At 49.8% G+C, this 14,694-nt stretch overlaps 1 protein-coding gene across 2 annotated transcripts; it reads left to right on the top strand.

Moving 5' to 3' along the window:
• Nucleotides 1-3,943, top strand: LYPD5 (LY6/PLAUR domain containing 5). 2 transcript variants are annotated; one of them, XM_087853362.1, is made up of 6 exons: nt 1-79; nt 1,310-1,320; nt 1,670-1,790; nt 2,291-2,467; nt 2,693-2,839; nt 3,192-3,943. In XM_087853362.1, exons 1-6 carry the CDS (start codon nt 1-3, stop codon nt 3,449-3,451), a joined length of 795 nt encoding a protein of 264 aa, XP_087709488.1. In that variant the 3' UTR covers nt 3,452-3,943. The 2 variants fall into 2 exon arrangements, with proteins under 2 accessions (XP_087709488.1, XP_087709487.1); XM_087853361.1 differs by lacking the exon at nt 1,310-1,320 and having other exon boundaries at nt 1,662-1,790; nt 2,291-2,509.
• The last annotated feature ends 10,751 nt before the right edge of the window (nt 3,944-14,694 follow it).

The raw sequence follows: 14,694 nt of genomic DNA, 5'->3' as shown, positions 1-14,694 counted from the left end.
ATGGGAGTCCCCAGAACCATCCTGCTCTGCCTCTTTGGGGCTGTGTTCTGCCTGACAGGTACCCAGACTTCTGAGCCCAGTGCTGGGGGGAGGGGGGAGGTGGACTCCTGGGTCTAAGGGAGGAAGAACTGGGGAGGCCTAGGCTCCTGGGTCTGAGGGAGGAAGGACTGGGGGGACCTGGATCCTGGGTCTTGGTGGAGGAGCCACTTGGAGACTGTGTCCTTCTCATGTGTCTTCTCTGTTCTCCCATCAGTCATCTCTGGCGTCTCTCTTACCCCAATGCAGCCTCTCATCCTGCCCACGCCCTTGTTCAAGGGTACTTCCAGGGAACCCTGGGGGCTCTTTCCAGAACTGGCAGGGAACTTTGGCCTCATTCTCAGGCAACCCCTTCCCCCAGTTTGGGAAAAGATAGAGACATACTCCTATCAGGACCAAAGTGTCTCCAAAGACAGGGGCAAGCGGGGAGAGGAAACTAAGCCTGAGTCTGATTGCTGTGTGTGTCCACATGTGGGTGCCCGGTGGGTCTCTGTGCATGTGTGTGTTTGTCTGTACCAGATTTCATACGTGAACAAGTGTTTGAACAAATGCTTCTGGGTCTTTCTCCACATTTCACTTCCTCTGTAAAAGAGATGTGTGTGTGATTTTGCATATCTGTGTCTCTCTTTGTGTTTGTGCATCCTGTGATCATCAGGTCTGGTTTCATCCCTGGGCACATGTGTTTGGGGACTGAAGTGTGTCTGTCTCTCTGTGTATCTGTGCCCCCATGTCTCCCTGTGTCTTGGATCTGTCTATGGTTCAAAATTGTATGTTTTTGTGGGTCTCTTTTTTTCGTATCTCTAACTTGGCATAATTGTGGTCTCTCATTTTATTTGTGTCTAAGATTCTTGAGGCCATATTTGTCTCTCTCTGGGTCTGACTTCCTCTGTCCCTGGGTCTCTCTGCGTGTTGTTTTTGTTTCTGTATCCACACGTTTTTCTGTCTGTTGGTATGATCTTGCCTGTGTCTTGGGTGGGGGAGTTTCCATTGGAGGGTCCGGGTGGGACTTATTTCACGTGTGAATACAGAACTCTGCGGGGATGCTCCGGTTGCTCTGTGCATGTGTGTGAGATTTGCATGAGCCTGTGTCAATTTTGTTATTTTGTGTTTATGTCAGTGTTTTAACTGTTTTGTGTGTGTGCCGCTGGGGCTGGCTGTGTGTGTACATTTGTAGTACAAGATTGCACATCCCATTGCCTGTGCTGGAGTCTGTTTTCTACCCACGGCCTTTTAGTGCTACTGGACATCCTGGGTTTGGTTGGGAGAGGGACAGGCGGAGCAAGAGTGAATCACTTCCTCTTTTATTTAATCTTAGAGGGCTTCCTGGAAGAGGGTGGAGATCCTGAACAGCTGGGGGAGGGAAACTGGACTGGCAGGTGCACAGAGGCCATTACTTTGCCAGGAGGTAGACACTGCTGTGACCAACTCCAGCAGCGGAACCTAGCTCTCTCTAGGCAGCAAGGCCTGGTTCCCCTCAGAGCAGAGCAGCCTGGCTGGTGAGACTGTCATTTGCTAGGGGGGGCTCTGGGGGAGTTCCTGGAACAGGCTCATCCCCACCCCTCCCCACTCCACCCTCCCCACACACACAGCTCCTCTCACCCCATCCACCCTGCTTCTCTCCTCAGACGCCCAGGCCCGGCAATGCTACAACTTTCAACACATCTACTTCGGGCCCTTTGACCTCAGCGGCATGAAATTACACAATGTCTCCTGTCCCCAGGGATGCTCTGAGGCTGTCTTGTCCCTGGACACTGGTGAGGGACAGGAAATAGCAGGAAAAGGAGAAGCGGGAGCAGAAGACAAAAGGGGTGGGGGCAGAGACAGGGATGAGAGATTAGGAGGGAGGGAGCAGAGGAGAAGAGCCAAGGGGTTAGGGGGATTGGGGTGATGAGATAGGCAGAGCTAAGGACAGAGAGCGGAGGTAGAGGGAGGGAGGCGCAAGGAGGGGAGGGAGAAAGACCAGGGAGGATGAGGGGCGTGCTGTCGGGCGGAGGAGGGAGGGGAAGAGCGGAGGAGGAGGAGGTGGGAAGAAGCTGGTGAGGGGAGGAGGAGTAGGGGAAGTAGGGGAAGAGGAGCTTGCAGGGAGAGGGGGAGAGGGACGGGTAGGAGGGAGAGGCGAGGTGAGTGCCGGAAAAGAGCAGAGGGGGAGGGAGAGGTTGGAGACTAGGGAGGCCAAGCGGGGAGGTAAGAAGGAGAGGAGGAAGCAGGCTGGAACGAGGCAGCGCACCAGGCCCCGGTCCCCTCCTGCCCCCAGGGTACCGCGCCTCAGTGACCTTGGTCCAGAAGGGCTGCTGGACAGGCCCGCCTACGGGCCGGATGCTGTCCGACGACCACGCGCTGCCGCCAGACTACTCGGTGGTGCGCGGCTGCGCGACTGACTTGTGCAACTCCGACCTCATGACCCACTACTCGATCCCCAATCTGAGCCCCGGTGAGCCGGAGGGCGGGGCGGGGCACGGGGTGGGCTGGCAGGGTTCCCCCCCACCCCGGGCCTTGGCAAAGAAGGGGCGTGGCCTCCACTTGGGCGCCTCCTCCCTCGCGCTAGGATTGGGGCCTTCGGGTCAGTCAGGCTAGGCGGGCGCCCGATGCAGTGCGCAGCTCACACGACCGTACCGCGCAACCATTACCTGAGTGTGCGTCTACGCTCTCTTGCTAGCGCCCAACCCGCCGACTCTCAGCGGCTTGAAGTGCTACGCCTGCTTGGGGATCCAGCCAGAGGACTGCACCCCGGAGAAGTCTCGACAGGTCCAGTGTCACCACGACCAAAGCGTCTGCTTCCAGGGCAACGGCCAAATGACCGTCGGTGAGGGGCTGGGAGCGGGGCAGAGCCTGCCCAAAGGGTGTGAAGGCAGGGCAGGCCTGACGGGGAGACATGGCCCTGGTCTGAAGGAGTCGGCGTGGCCGGAGGGAAGAGCCATGGCTCTCCTTTGAGGAAGAAGCATGGCCCTGGTCTGAGACAGGAGGCAGAGCCATGTCCTGGTCTGAAGGAGGAAGCCATGCCCCTGCTCTGAGGGAGGAGGCAGGGCTCTAGTCTGAGGAGAGGGACTGGCAGTAAGTCTGAGGACCCAGTCGTGGCCCTGGCCTCTGAGGTGGAGGTTCAGGCGCAGCTGCCTCCCTCAGTTCTGACACCCTCCTCACTGCACCCCCCCCCCCAGGCAACTTCTCAGTCCCTGTGTATATCCGAACCTGCCACCGGCCCTCCTGCATCATCAAGGGCACCTCCAGCCCCTGGACAAACATCGACCTGCAGGGCTCCTGCTGTGACGGGCACCTCTGCAACAGGGACTCCGTGGCCCAGCCCTTCACCACTGCCTCGGCCCCAGCCCCTGCCCAGGCGCCCCTCCTCAAGGCCCTGCTCCTCATGGTCCCCCTGCTGCTGGGTACTCTGGGAGGACCCCTCACGCCCCTCGCTTAGCCCCTCCAGCCTCTTCATGAGCAGGATGCTGGGGGCAGACATGCACCCACTTCTAGAAACTTCAGCCTTTGTAATGTGGTTTACTGGGAAATGATATCACACAAGAGTTGCACTCCTGTCTCTCTCTGCCACCCCCCCAACTTCCCTTTCCCTGCCCTGCCCACACCTGATCAGCAGGCCTGGGAGAAATTGGGAACGGTCCCCATTATCCCAGGGTGGGGAGAAACAGCCCCATCCTGGCCCACATGAAGAGCAATCCTGACAACGGCTATTACTGAACACCAGTGAAGCCCTGGCACCCCACGACCCGGTTTCCTCCCTCTGGAGCCAGCATGGAACTACAATAATGTCTTTATTCGTATCATCATGAGAGGTTCAAGAGGCAGCATATCCTAGGAGCTAGGAGCCCAGACTCTGGAGCCAGCCTGCATGGGTCCAAATCCCAGCTCTACCATCTAGCCCGTGGCTAGTTACTCAACCTCTCTGCACCTGTTTCCTCACCTATAAGGCACAGGTGAAAATAAAACCTATACTAATGACAAGCCCTACTTCACAGTGCTTGTGTTCAGAATTTAATGAGATGAACACGGACTACCTGGGACGCAAGGGCCACCCAGCGTGAGTCGGGCTATTATCACAATGCCCATGAGCAAATGAGAGGTGAAGGCATGTGCTCGAGCTCGTGTATCTAGTGAATGGAGAGCCAGGAGTGCTACTCCCGGCGCCATCAACCGCTAGGCAACTCGACCTCACAAACACACAGGTGTTGATGAATTGGACAGAAAAGCACTTGAGGCGAAGCTGAACCAGGAAAAATTCTCCAACCTGTGGAGACTGGGGGAGACATCCTGGAAGAAGTGAATCTTACGCAAACTCCTAACGGGTAAAGAGGTCTTTGGCAAAGAGAAGCAGGAGGAAGGGCATTCCAAGCGGAGGAGACAGCCTGGACACAGATCCAGAGGTAGGAAGGAACACGGGGCGGGTAGATGTGTACATAAACATGGAATCCCGCAGCGTGACCTCTTGTCCACGTGCTTTACAAGGTCCTTACACATCCTGTCCCCCACTTGGTCCTCCCAATGACCCAGAGAGGCACACAAGAAAGGGAGTTGCATCCCCATTTGGCAGACAAGTTGCCCAAGACACGGTGAGAGGCAGTGATTTTCAGAGTAAGTGGCAGGACAGGGATGGATCCCCACATCTTCTAAGTTCCTTAATGAAGAGGAAGTCAGCTCAGAGACACTCCTACCTTCCTGTGAGGTCAAGGGGAGAAGCATTCTAAATGTCTACACGTCTTGACATAGAAGGAGAAGCTGAATGTCAATATCCATTCATTCATCACATTTACTCAACACCTACCGTATCCAAGCACTGTCCTAGTTTCTAGGCATTCAGCAGTAAACGAAACAGGCAAAAGTCCCAACCTTCAAGAAACTGACTGACTGACTGATTTATTCATTTATTTATTTGACAGAGAGAACACAAGCAGGGGGAGCTGCAGAGGGAGAGGGAGAAGCACACTCCCCGCTGAGCAGGGAGCCTGATGTGGGGCTCGATCCCAGGACCCCATAATCATGACCCAAGCTGAAAGGCAGACACTTAACCAACTGAGCCACCCAGGTGCCCCAAGAAAACTGACCTTTCTAGTGTGGGAAGCAGACTTTGGATTTTACTGCAAATGTGGTTTGAAGCTGGGATGGTCAGTCTGATGTGTCCACTTGGCTAGGCTACGATCTCAGCCACTCAAACACTAATCTCAGTGTAAGTACGAAGGTATTTTGTAGATGTAGATATTATAGTTCATGGTCAGGTGACTACGAACAAGGGAGATTATCCAAGATCATCTGGGTGGGCCTGGGTCAGTCAGCTGAAAACACCTTAAAAGCAGACTGAGGCTTGCCTGAAAAAGAAATCTGCCTGCGGACAGCACCTTTAGCCCATGCTGGAGAGTTCCAGCCTGCCTCTCCATACAGCCTGCCCTATGGATTTTCAACTCACCTGGCCAGCCCACACAATCACGTAAGCCTTGCCATAAATCTCGTATCTTAATATATATCTCCAGCTAGTTCTGTTTTTCTGGCTGATCCCATACTGATAAGAGAATCCATTGGAGAATTATAGCAGGGAGCTGCCATGTTTCACATAAATATATATCATATAATAATATATGTATAGTATATTATTATATCTTACATAGTGTGTACATGTTATAATATATGTATATAATTATATGTATATGTAATTACATATAACTTTTTCATTGAAACATGAAACACATACAGTAAAATGCACAACGTGCCATTTTTCCATATGTATACACCTGAGTAACCTCCACTAGATCAAGATATAGAACATTTCTGGTCCCTGTCCACAAAGCCTCCCACATAGCCTTTCACAGGCACTTCCCACCAGGAGGGAGTCATTATTCTGACTTCTATCGTACATCAATTTTGCCTAATATCGTACGGCATATAAATGGAGTCATACAGTGTGTCCTCTTGCGTACATTTTAATAAGATCCCTGGGTCTGGGGCACCTGGGTGGCTCAGTCAGTTAAGGGTCTGTCTTCGGCTCAGGTCATGATCTCAGGGTCCTGGAATCAAGCCCCGGGTCAGGCTCCGTGCTCAGTGTGGAGTCTGCATGAGATTCTCTCCCTCTCCCTCTGCCCTTCCCCCCATTCACATGTGTGCATGCTCACTCTCTCTCTCTAATTTAATTAATTAATTAAAATCTTTTTTAAAAAAAAGAAGTCAGGGGCGCCTGGGTGGCACAGCGGTTAAGCGTCTGCCTTCGGCTCAGGGCGTGATCCCGGCGTTCTTGGATCGAGCCCCACATCAGGCTCCTCCGCTATGAGCCTGCTTCTTCCTCTCCCACTCCCCCTACTTGTGTTCCCTCTCTCACTGGCTGTCTCTATCTCTGTCAAATAAATAAATAAAATCTTAAAAAAAATAAAAATAAAAAAATAAAAATAAAAAAAAGAAGTCAGGAAACTCAGTGGCTGAAAGAGGGGACAAGGGGATTTCTGGGATCTGGTCTTGTGTTTCTTGATCCAAGAATCCACTCACCCTGCTCTTTGCTGAGATTTGTGTCCTTTCTATATGTTTATTATTTTCCATAAAAGGTTGAAAACATTTTTAAATGCTTTCTTGGTGCAGAAATGGCAAATGGGGGGTGGAGAGAAATAAAACATACCCCCTTTCTTAAAGTTATTCATTTGGTTACAACTAATGAGCAAAGGGATAAAGAAGACTTCAGTTAACCATATCATGACATGAACCCTTGCATGTTAGGTAACGTGTTAAATGAAAAGGAGTGACTGAGCGAATAAATCCAGGAAATGTGATCTCTCTTGTCTCTATTGTGTGAAATATCCAAATGATATTTAGTATTGTTACTATCTGCATTCTGACTGAATGGACTTAAATTTGCACATCATTCATTTTGCCTATCCCTTCACACACATCTCTTTGTCTTCTTGATCTTTGGTCATCTAACCCTTTTTTACTACTCACCCAACAACTAATTATTGCTATTTCCTAATTGCAGGGCCTAAGAAATACCTGGTCTTGATGAGAAGGAAAAGGCAGAAGTAGCATGGATGCGATTGACAAAATTTTCATTTATGAATGTCAGGACCACCACCACTATGAATCCTTATATGAAATAATAAAGGGAAAGAAGAGGCAAGATTAAAAGAAGTTAGTAGATAGATGATAGACAGATGGAAAGATAAAAAAGGAAGAAAGGAAGAGAGGGAGGGATGGAGGGGAAAAAATAAGTGAAGAAGAAAATATGCATATCTACAGTTTGCATTTCTGCAACTGGTCACAAGGCCATAGTTGATATGTATGCTTTCCTTCTTTCATTACTCATTCCAAGTTTCCTTTGCCCTCAGCTGGAGAGTGTCTTTTAACTAGGGAGGTGACCCAAACACTCATTCCTGAAAGGTCTAAATCCTTAGTGGTCCTGTCTTTTTTTTTTTTTTTTTTTTTTTTTTTTTTTTTTTTACTTTTGGACATGAAATCTCTAAGAAGAGTTCCAGAGAATGCCTGGGGTTCCAGACATGCCTATTGGTTCAGTGGCATGAGGAGGAGCCCCAAATGCCTGGGTGACAGTCTCACCTTCAATTCAGAGGAACCACTGGTGTGTCCTCTAGTGGAAGCATTCTTTCCTTGGGAACAAAGACCTCCAAACAAGCAGAACTCAAAGTCATGGGAACAGGAGGCAAAAATTTCCAAGTGGGTAGTAGGTGTAACAGCGAGAGGACCCCCTGCCACCCCTTGATACCCATGCATTCTGCCTGTGGGGAGACAGCACTATAAAATGGTCATCACCTCAAAGCTTATGCTGTACCCTAGAAGGCGGAGCCCCATCCTTTCAGGGTGTTAACTCCCAGAGGGCAACAATAACCCAGGCATCCCATTGTTTTATCAGGTGAGCTTCTTTTAGGTGATGAGATATGAGGTAAGACCAGTGAAATCCATGGGCACGAGCCCATTGCCACACTTCATTCACCGTATTAAGAGGTCCCTGGTCAGAAACAACATTGTGTGGAACACAGTGAAGGAGAAGACATTCTGCAGTCCTAGGGAGGGAATTTATGTAAGGTGGGAGAAGAAAGGAGAGCCCTTGATCCTCCAAGTGTCCATTTACATACAAATGACAACTTCAGACACGGGTCTTGAAAATGAAGCTGAAAGGTGGCAAGGGAACAGCATTAATTTACCAAACCTAGAGTTATACACCTCGGTGTCCATCATTCATTGTGGTCCTCTGTTCCTGGCCACGCACTGGGCACGGGGGCCACGGAGGTGACTCCCAGGCCTGGAGGAGCTCTGAGTCTGATGTGAGGGAGGCAGATCCACACTCAGACAGCCACAAGCCTATGGTGGAGGGACATGCATGTATAAGAGGAGACAGAGCTGGAGAGGGATATAATGAAGCTGGTGCCAGAGGGAGGAGAACCTGGTAACAGGTCTTAAAGCATGCCATAGGGACAGAGAAGGGAACAGCATTCCAGGGAGAGGGACTAGCCAATTCAATGACAGAGAACACAGAAATAGAAATAATCTCAGGAAAGAGTCCACAAATATTTGTTATTCATTCCTCTGTGCTGGGCAATCCTGGTGAATCCTACCCTTGAGGACTTCTTGGTCTGATGGGGGATGCAGGCTAGCCCCCAAATGGCCATAGACCCCAGATAGATCAGGGGGGTAGATAGGGGAGTGGTTGGGCCTGAAGGGCTAACAGGTAAAGAAGAAACCTCTGATTGAGGGTTGAGGCAATGGAGCATCAAGGTGGCATCAGAGAGGACAGAACCTCTGCTGGGTCCTGAAGGATGAGTAGAAGGTCATCATGTGGACAGAGTGGGGAACAACATTCAGGCAGAGGGACCAGCCCAAGCCAAGGCCTCAGGAAATGTTTGCTAAATTGCAAGAAGACAGCAGGACAAAGGCAGGAGCAAGTTAAGACACAGAGCTGCAGGGAGGGAGAGTCAGCAAACATTTATAATCTGTTCTGAGCTGGATGATGCCAAGGACCCAGTAATGAGTCAGATCCAACCCTGCCTTCCTGGTCTGGAAGGAGACAGTGATAAACCCGGAGGCTCACAAGTGGTAAAGCATGAGGTATGAGGGCCTAATGGAGCTCCAAAGCGGAAGACCAGAGAAGGCTGTTGACAGGAATTAATCTCTGAAAAGACGTCTAAATAACTAATAGGAATTGGTAAAGCAGTAGGAGGAAAGGCATTCCAGGTAGGAAGGACAGTACTCACAAAGGCTTGGTTTGTGTATACAGCGTGAGGAAGGAAGATGAGGATGAAGAGGATGGCAGAGTCCCTGAAGGGCCTAAAATGTCAGGTGAAGATAAAGTCCCCTGAACTTTTCCTTACAGCCAATGGGGATCCATGGAAGGGCTTAGAGCAGGGGAAAGACATGGTGGAAGCCCAGTGATGGGAAGCTCTCCCTCAGACCATGCAAGGGACAGACCAGGGGGAGTGAGACTGGAGACAGGGAGAAGAGAGAGGAGGTCATCTCTCACTCATGGTCAGGGGGCCAGGGGCCACACAGTATTGAAGGGTCAGAGGGAGAAGGAGAGACTAACAAAGCACAGTGTGTGAGGGCTGTGGGTTAGGAGGAGTAAAGTTTCTTATAAGTGGGGATAGTGGTCTCCTCTGGAAATTGGGAAGGGAATGTTGTCATAAAGGGGCACCCAGGAAGATTCTGGGGAGAAGCAATATTCTCTCTGGGTGTCCAGAGTGATTTCATGGGGGTTCACAATATAATTATTTGTCCAAAATAGACCTCTGGATGTTATGTACTTTCTGCACGTACAGTACATTTCATACAAAAAAAAAAAAGAATTCCAATAGCGAAGTTAAGGCCAGAGCCCAGGTCTTTGGACTCCCATATTGTGGCTTTTTAATCTTTGTCGATAGAGGTCAGAATAGTGACCATCCCTGGTGTGTCAGTTGGAGTGGGTACAAAAGACCTTGCTGTGACAGTGGAGATGCCCTATGGCTTGATCAGGTGCTGGTCACACATGTCCATACACAGGTAGAGCTGCATCAATCTGTACACTTAAGATTTGCAAACCTTACAATGTGTGAGCCATACCTCAATGAAAAGAAACAAATTTCAAAATACGACATATAATTAAATGATATCATGTCTGGGATTTGCATTAAAATAAGAAAGGAAGTGAGGAAGTGGGTGGAGGTGAAATGCAATTAGCCATGAGTTGGTAGTTATTAAGTGGGTACACGGCGGTTTATTATACTCTTCTTTTCACTTCTGTATGTTTGAAGTTTTCCAAAATAAAGAGTATATACATGAATGTATGTATACCTGAATAGATAAGCACAGAAATAGTTAGGACAGGTACCTACTGAACACACAGTGACCCAGGCACTCCCTCCCTCGGGAACTCAGATGTCCGCCTTCTCTCAGTGATCCAGAAGTTCCAGTGTCTGGATGGATCACACACACATCACTCCTTTCCCAAGATTTGTTTGACCTCTCCAGCGTAATGGAAGTGGAAGCCCTAATCAGCACCAAGGACAGATCTGTAGCATTAGGTCTCAGAACCACAGACAGCAACTTCAACTAATTGGGGTGGAGGGACAAAGGACGGGGAAATGAAGAAATGACATCCTTCCCACCTCCAGGACAGTGTGGAACAGGATAAGAGGGTAGAGTCAAAGGACAGCCAAAACTACCATTGAATAAGAGCATTCCTTCACAAATATCCATCCGGCATCTCCTATTGCCAGGCGCTGCTCTGAACACTGAGGATGACAAATCCTTGCCCCAAACAATTAGACAATAAGAAAACAGGATTATTTAGACAATCCTAAGTGCTATGAAGACAAAGCAATTAAATAGGATACAGGATTCTTTATGGAGCAGGAGGAGACCGTTTTTAAAGAGGTGGTCAAGAAAGAGACTATATTTGAGCAAAGAACTGGATGAAGTAAGACAATGATTCGTGAGGAGATTGGAGGGCAAAGCACTCAGGCAGAGGGACAAGCAAGTGTCAAGAACTTGAGGCAGAGAAGTGCATAGCAGGTTTGAGGATCACCAGGAAGGCCAATGTGGTAGAGCAAAGTAAATGGAGAGGAAAGTGGCAGGAAGGGTTTTGGCAAGATAGGAATAGACTTACAGGAGAAAGAGAGAGGAAAGTATGAAAGACAGGGATTTAAAGAGTCAAGAAAGGGGCACCGGGGCGGTTCAGTTGGTTAAGCGTCTGCCTTCAGCTCAGGTCATGATACCAGGGTCCCTGCTCAGCGGGGAGCCTGCTTCTCCCTCTGCCCCTCAGCCCACTCATTCTCTCTCTCTCTCTCTCTCTCTCTCTCTCAAATAGGTAAGTAAAATCTTTTTTGAAAAAGGAGGAAAGAGTCAAGAAAGACCCAGAAATGGGGCACCTGGGTCGTTCAGTCGTTAAGTGTCTGCCTTCGGCCCAGGGCGTGATCCTGGCGTTCCGGGATCGAGCCCCACGTCAGGCTCCTCCACTGGGAGCCTGCTTCTTCCTCTCCCACTCCCCCTGCTTGTGTTCCCTCTCTCGCTGGCTCTCTCTCTCTCTCTGTGTCGAATGAATAAATTTAAAAAAAAAAGACCCAGAGATAAAAAGAAAAGCAAAATGATACTATCTGCAATTTATAAGGTACAATTTCCAATTTCCATTATCTATTCCATTATATATACACACTTGATCCTTGAACAACATGGGTTTGACCTGTACAGATTCACTTATACACAGATTTTTTTCAATAAATACAGTACTATAAATGCATCTTCTCTTCCTATGGTTTTCTTCACATTTTCTTTCCTCTAGCTGACTTTATTGTAAGAATACAGTATATAACACAAATGCACAAAATACACGCTAATCAACTGTTTATGTTATCAGTAAGGCTTCCAGTCAACAGTAGGCTGCCAGTAGTTAAGTCTGGGGGGAGTCAAAAGTTACACATGGAGTTTTCAACTCTGTGGGGTGTCTGTACCTCTAACCCCCCATTTCTCAAGGGCCAACTATATGCATATTCATATAAATACATATAGTTTTTATTATGTAAACTTCAAACACGAAAATGAACAGAAGAGCATGATATTTATTATCATTGTATAACAAATCACTACAAAATCTAGTGTCTTTTTTTTAAAGATTTTATTTACTCATTTGAATGAGAGGGAGAGCACGAGCCAGGGAGGGGCAGAGAGAGAAGCAGACCTCCCGCTGAGCGGGGAGTCCGATGTGGGGCTGGATCCCAGGACCCTGAGATCATGACCTGAGCCAAAGGCAGACCCTTAACTGACTGAGCCATCCAGGTGCCCCAAATCTAGTGTCTTAAAACAAAAAGTACATTATTTCTCGTGATTCTGAGGGTTGACTGGGCATTTCTGCTCGCCTCTCCAGAGGTTACTCATGCTGCTGCATTCAGCTGGGGCTAGACTGAGGCTTTGGGCCAGGGTGCCTTGATTCTCCTCTGCATGGCCTCTCCATGAGCTTGCTCACAGCATGGTCGTCTTAGAGTTCTAAGAGAACAAAGCGGAAGCTTCTAGTTCTCTGAACAACTGGACCTTGAGCTGGCCCAGCATCATTTCTGCAACAAACAAGTCACAAGCCAGCCAGATTGAAGCCACATGCCAGCACAGACAGGAGGGGTTATTGGCAGCCAGCCTTAGAGAAAACGTACCCCAAGTTCTTATAATACACCAGCTCCAGGGGGCGCCTGGGCGGCTCAGTCAGTTAAGCGTCCGACTCTTGATTTCAGCTCAGGTCATGATCTCGGGGTCCTGAGATGGAGTCCCCTCCACGCTGGGCATGGAGCTTGCTTAAGATTCTCTCTCTTCCTCTGCCCCACCCCCCTCTAAAAAAACAAAAACAAAATATACTAGGTCCTGTGTTGAGGACTGTGGATATTCATCTAATTCTAAAGCATTCCTGTGACATGGGTATCATCCCTATTTTGCAGGACACACAGCTAAGATCGCAGAGCTAGACATGAACACCGGTAAATCCCTAACCCAGGCTGTATGTGTGTTATATTCCACACAAAAATAGTCAATGAACCAAGGTCTGTGGACTCCCAGACTGTGAGATATAATTATTTAATTATACACTACTTATAATTTAATTCATATATGACTTTAAATAATATACATATTTTTAATGATGTACTTACATGTTGGCTAATTGAACTTAATAAAAAATAATAATTACATAATTTTAATTGGTGGGGAACAGAGATATATAAAGGATAAAGTAAACAAAAACAGAGAGAAAGAAAAAGGAGAAAAGGAAAAGGCATGCACTTGAAGACAAAGACCAGTATATAGAAATAGAAGCAAGGCGAGTGAGATACAGAGAGAGAGAACCAAAGACTCAGAGTGAGAGAGTTGATGGAACCACAAAACTTCCTTTAGCCTGGAAGCTCCTTGAGGGCAGGGATTTTGTCTGTTTTGTTTTTACTACACCCTCAACACTTAGAGCAGGACATGGCACTCAGTAGGTGCTCAATATACGCTGACGGGAAACTAGCCTGGACAAGCAGGTGCCTGCAGTTCCCAAAGCCACCACTAGATGGCAGTAATCCATGCCTTGAAACCTCCAAATGCCTAAATCAAAAGAGACCAGCCGTGGTGGATTTGCCTCCACAAGCCTCTGACTTTCATGAAGGATGTCTTCCTCCGGGCTCAGCCCCGCCTTTCCCTGCACAAGCCCGGGGCGACGAGTGACCTTTCCGCCTGAGACACCCTCTTCACTCCCCTCCACCACCCTGCCCAGTTAAACAACCCTTTGTCCTTCGCCCCTTCCGGCTGGGCCCCAAGGCACCTGGGTCCTTTCCAGGCCCGGAGATGGGGCTGGGATGAAGGTGGGGCAGCTGGGATGAGGCCAAGGAAAAGTCCCAGGGACGTTGGAATCAGTTCTTCTAGCCTTCCTGGACCAGGAGTATGTGATCCAGCCCCTTCCTCCCTCACACCCCCAGCCCCTCCTCCCTCAGAACCAGAGTCCAGCCCCATACCCTCTCCTCCCTCAGACCCAGGAGTCCAGGCCCCAACCCCCACCTCCCTCAGACCCAGGAGTCCAGGCCCAAATCCCCTCTTCCCTCAGACGCAGCAGTCCACACCCCTAGCCCCCTATTCCCTCAGACCCAGGGGTCCAGGCCCCCAGCCCCTCCTCCCTCAGACCCAGCGGTCCACGCCCCCAGCCCCTCCTCCCTCAGACCCAGGGGTCCAGGCCCCCAGCCCCTCCTCCCTCAGACCCAGGGGTCCAGGCCCCCAGCCCCTCCTCCCTCAGACCCAGGAGTCCAGGTCTCCAGCCCCTCCTCCCTCAGACCTAGGAGTCCACACCCCCAGTCCCCTCCTCCCCTCAAAGTCCCATGCAGCCGCCCACCCCCTCCTCTGAGGGGGCAACCTAGGCAGCAAGGTCCTCTGGTGTTCCTCCTCCCTCTCTTTTACAGAGACCCCTCTCCCTCTCCACTCCCCCCTTCAGGGTTGGGACCAAGGGCTGAGTCACAGGAAGCTCTGGGGCCCTGAGTCACCCCCACCCCCTGGCTCAGCCCCTCCCTGGGCTGGAGGGAGCTGGCTCTGGAGCGGTGTGTCCTACCGACTGACCCCCACATCCCAGAACTTCCGTTTGGAGGCAAGTGCCTTTCCCACTGTGACCCCATTGCTGCCCACCCTGGCCTCTCCCATGGCCAGACTTCGCTCCGTTTTTCTCTCTTAGTTGTGGTCTCTTTGGAG

Source organism: Ursus americanus, chromosome 21, assembly GCF_024610735.1.
Source record: "Ursus americanus isolate L20-20 chromosome 21, mUrsAme1.1.p, whole genome shotgun sequence".
Taxonomy (NCBI): domain Eukaryota; kingdom Metazoa; phylum Chordata; class Mammalia; order Carnivora; family Ursidae; genus Ursus; species Ursus americanus.
The sequence above is the reverse complement of the archived record's forward strand: the minus strand, read 5'-3'. Positions and strand labels throughout refer to the sequence as shown.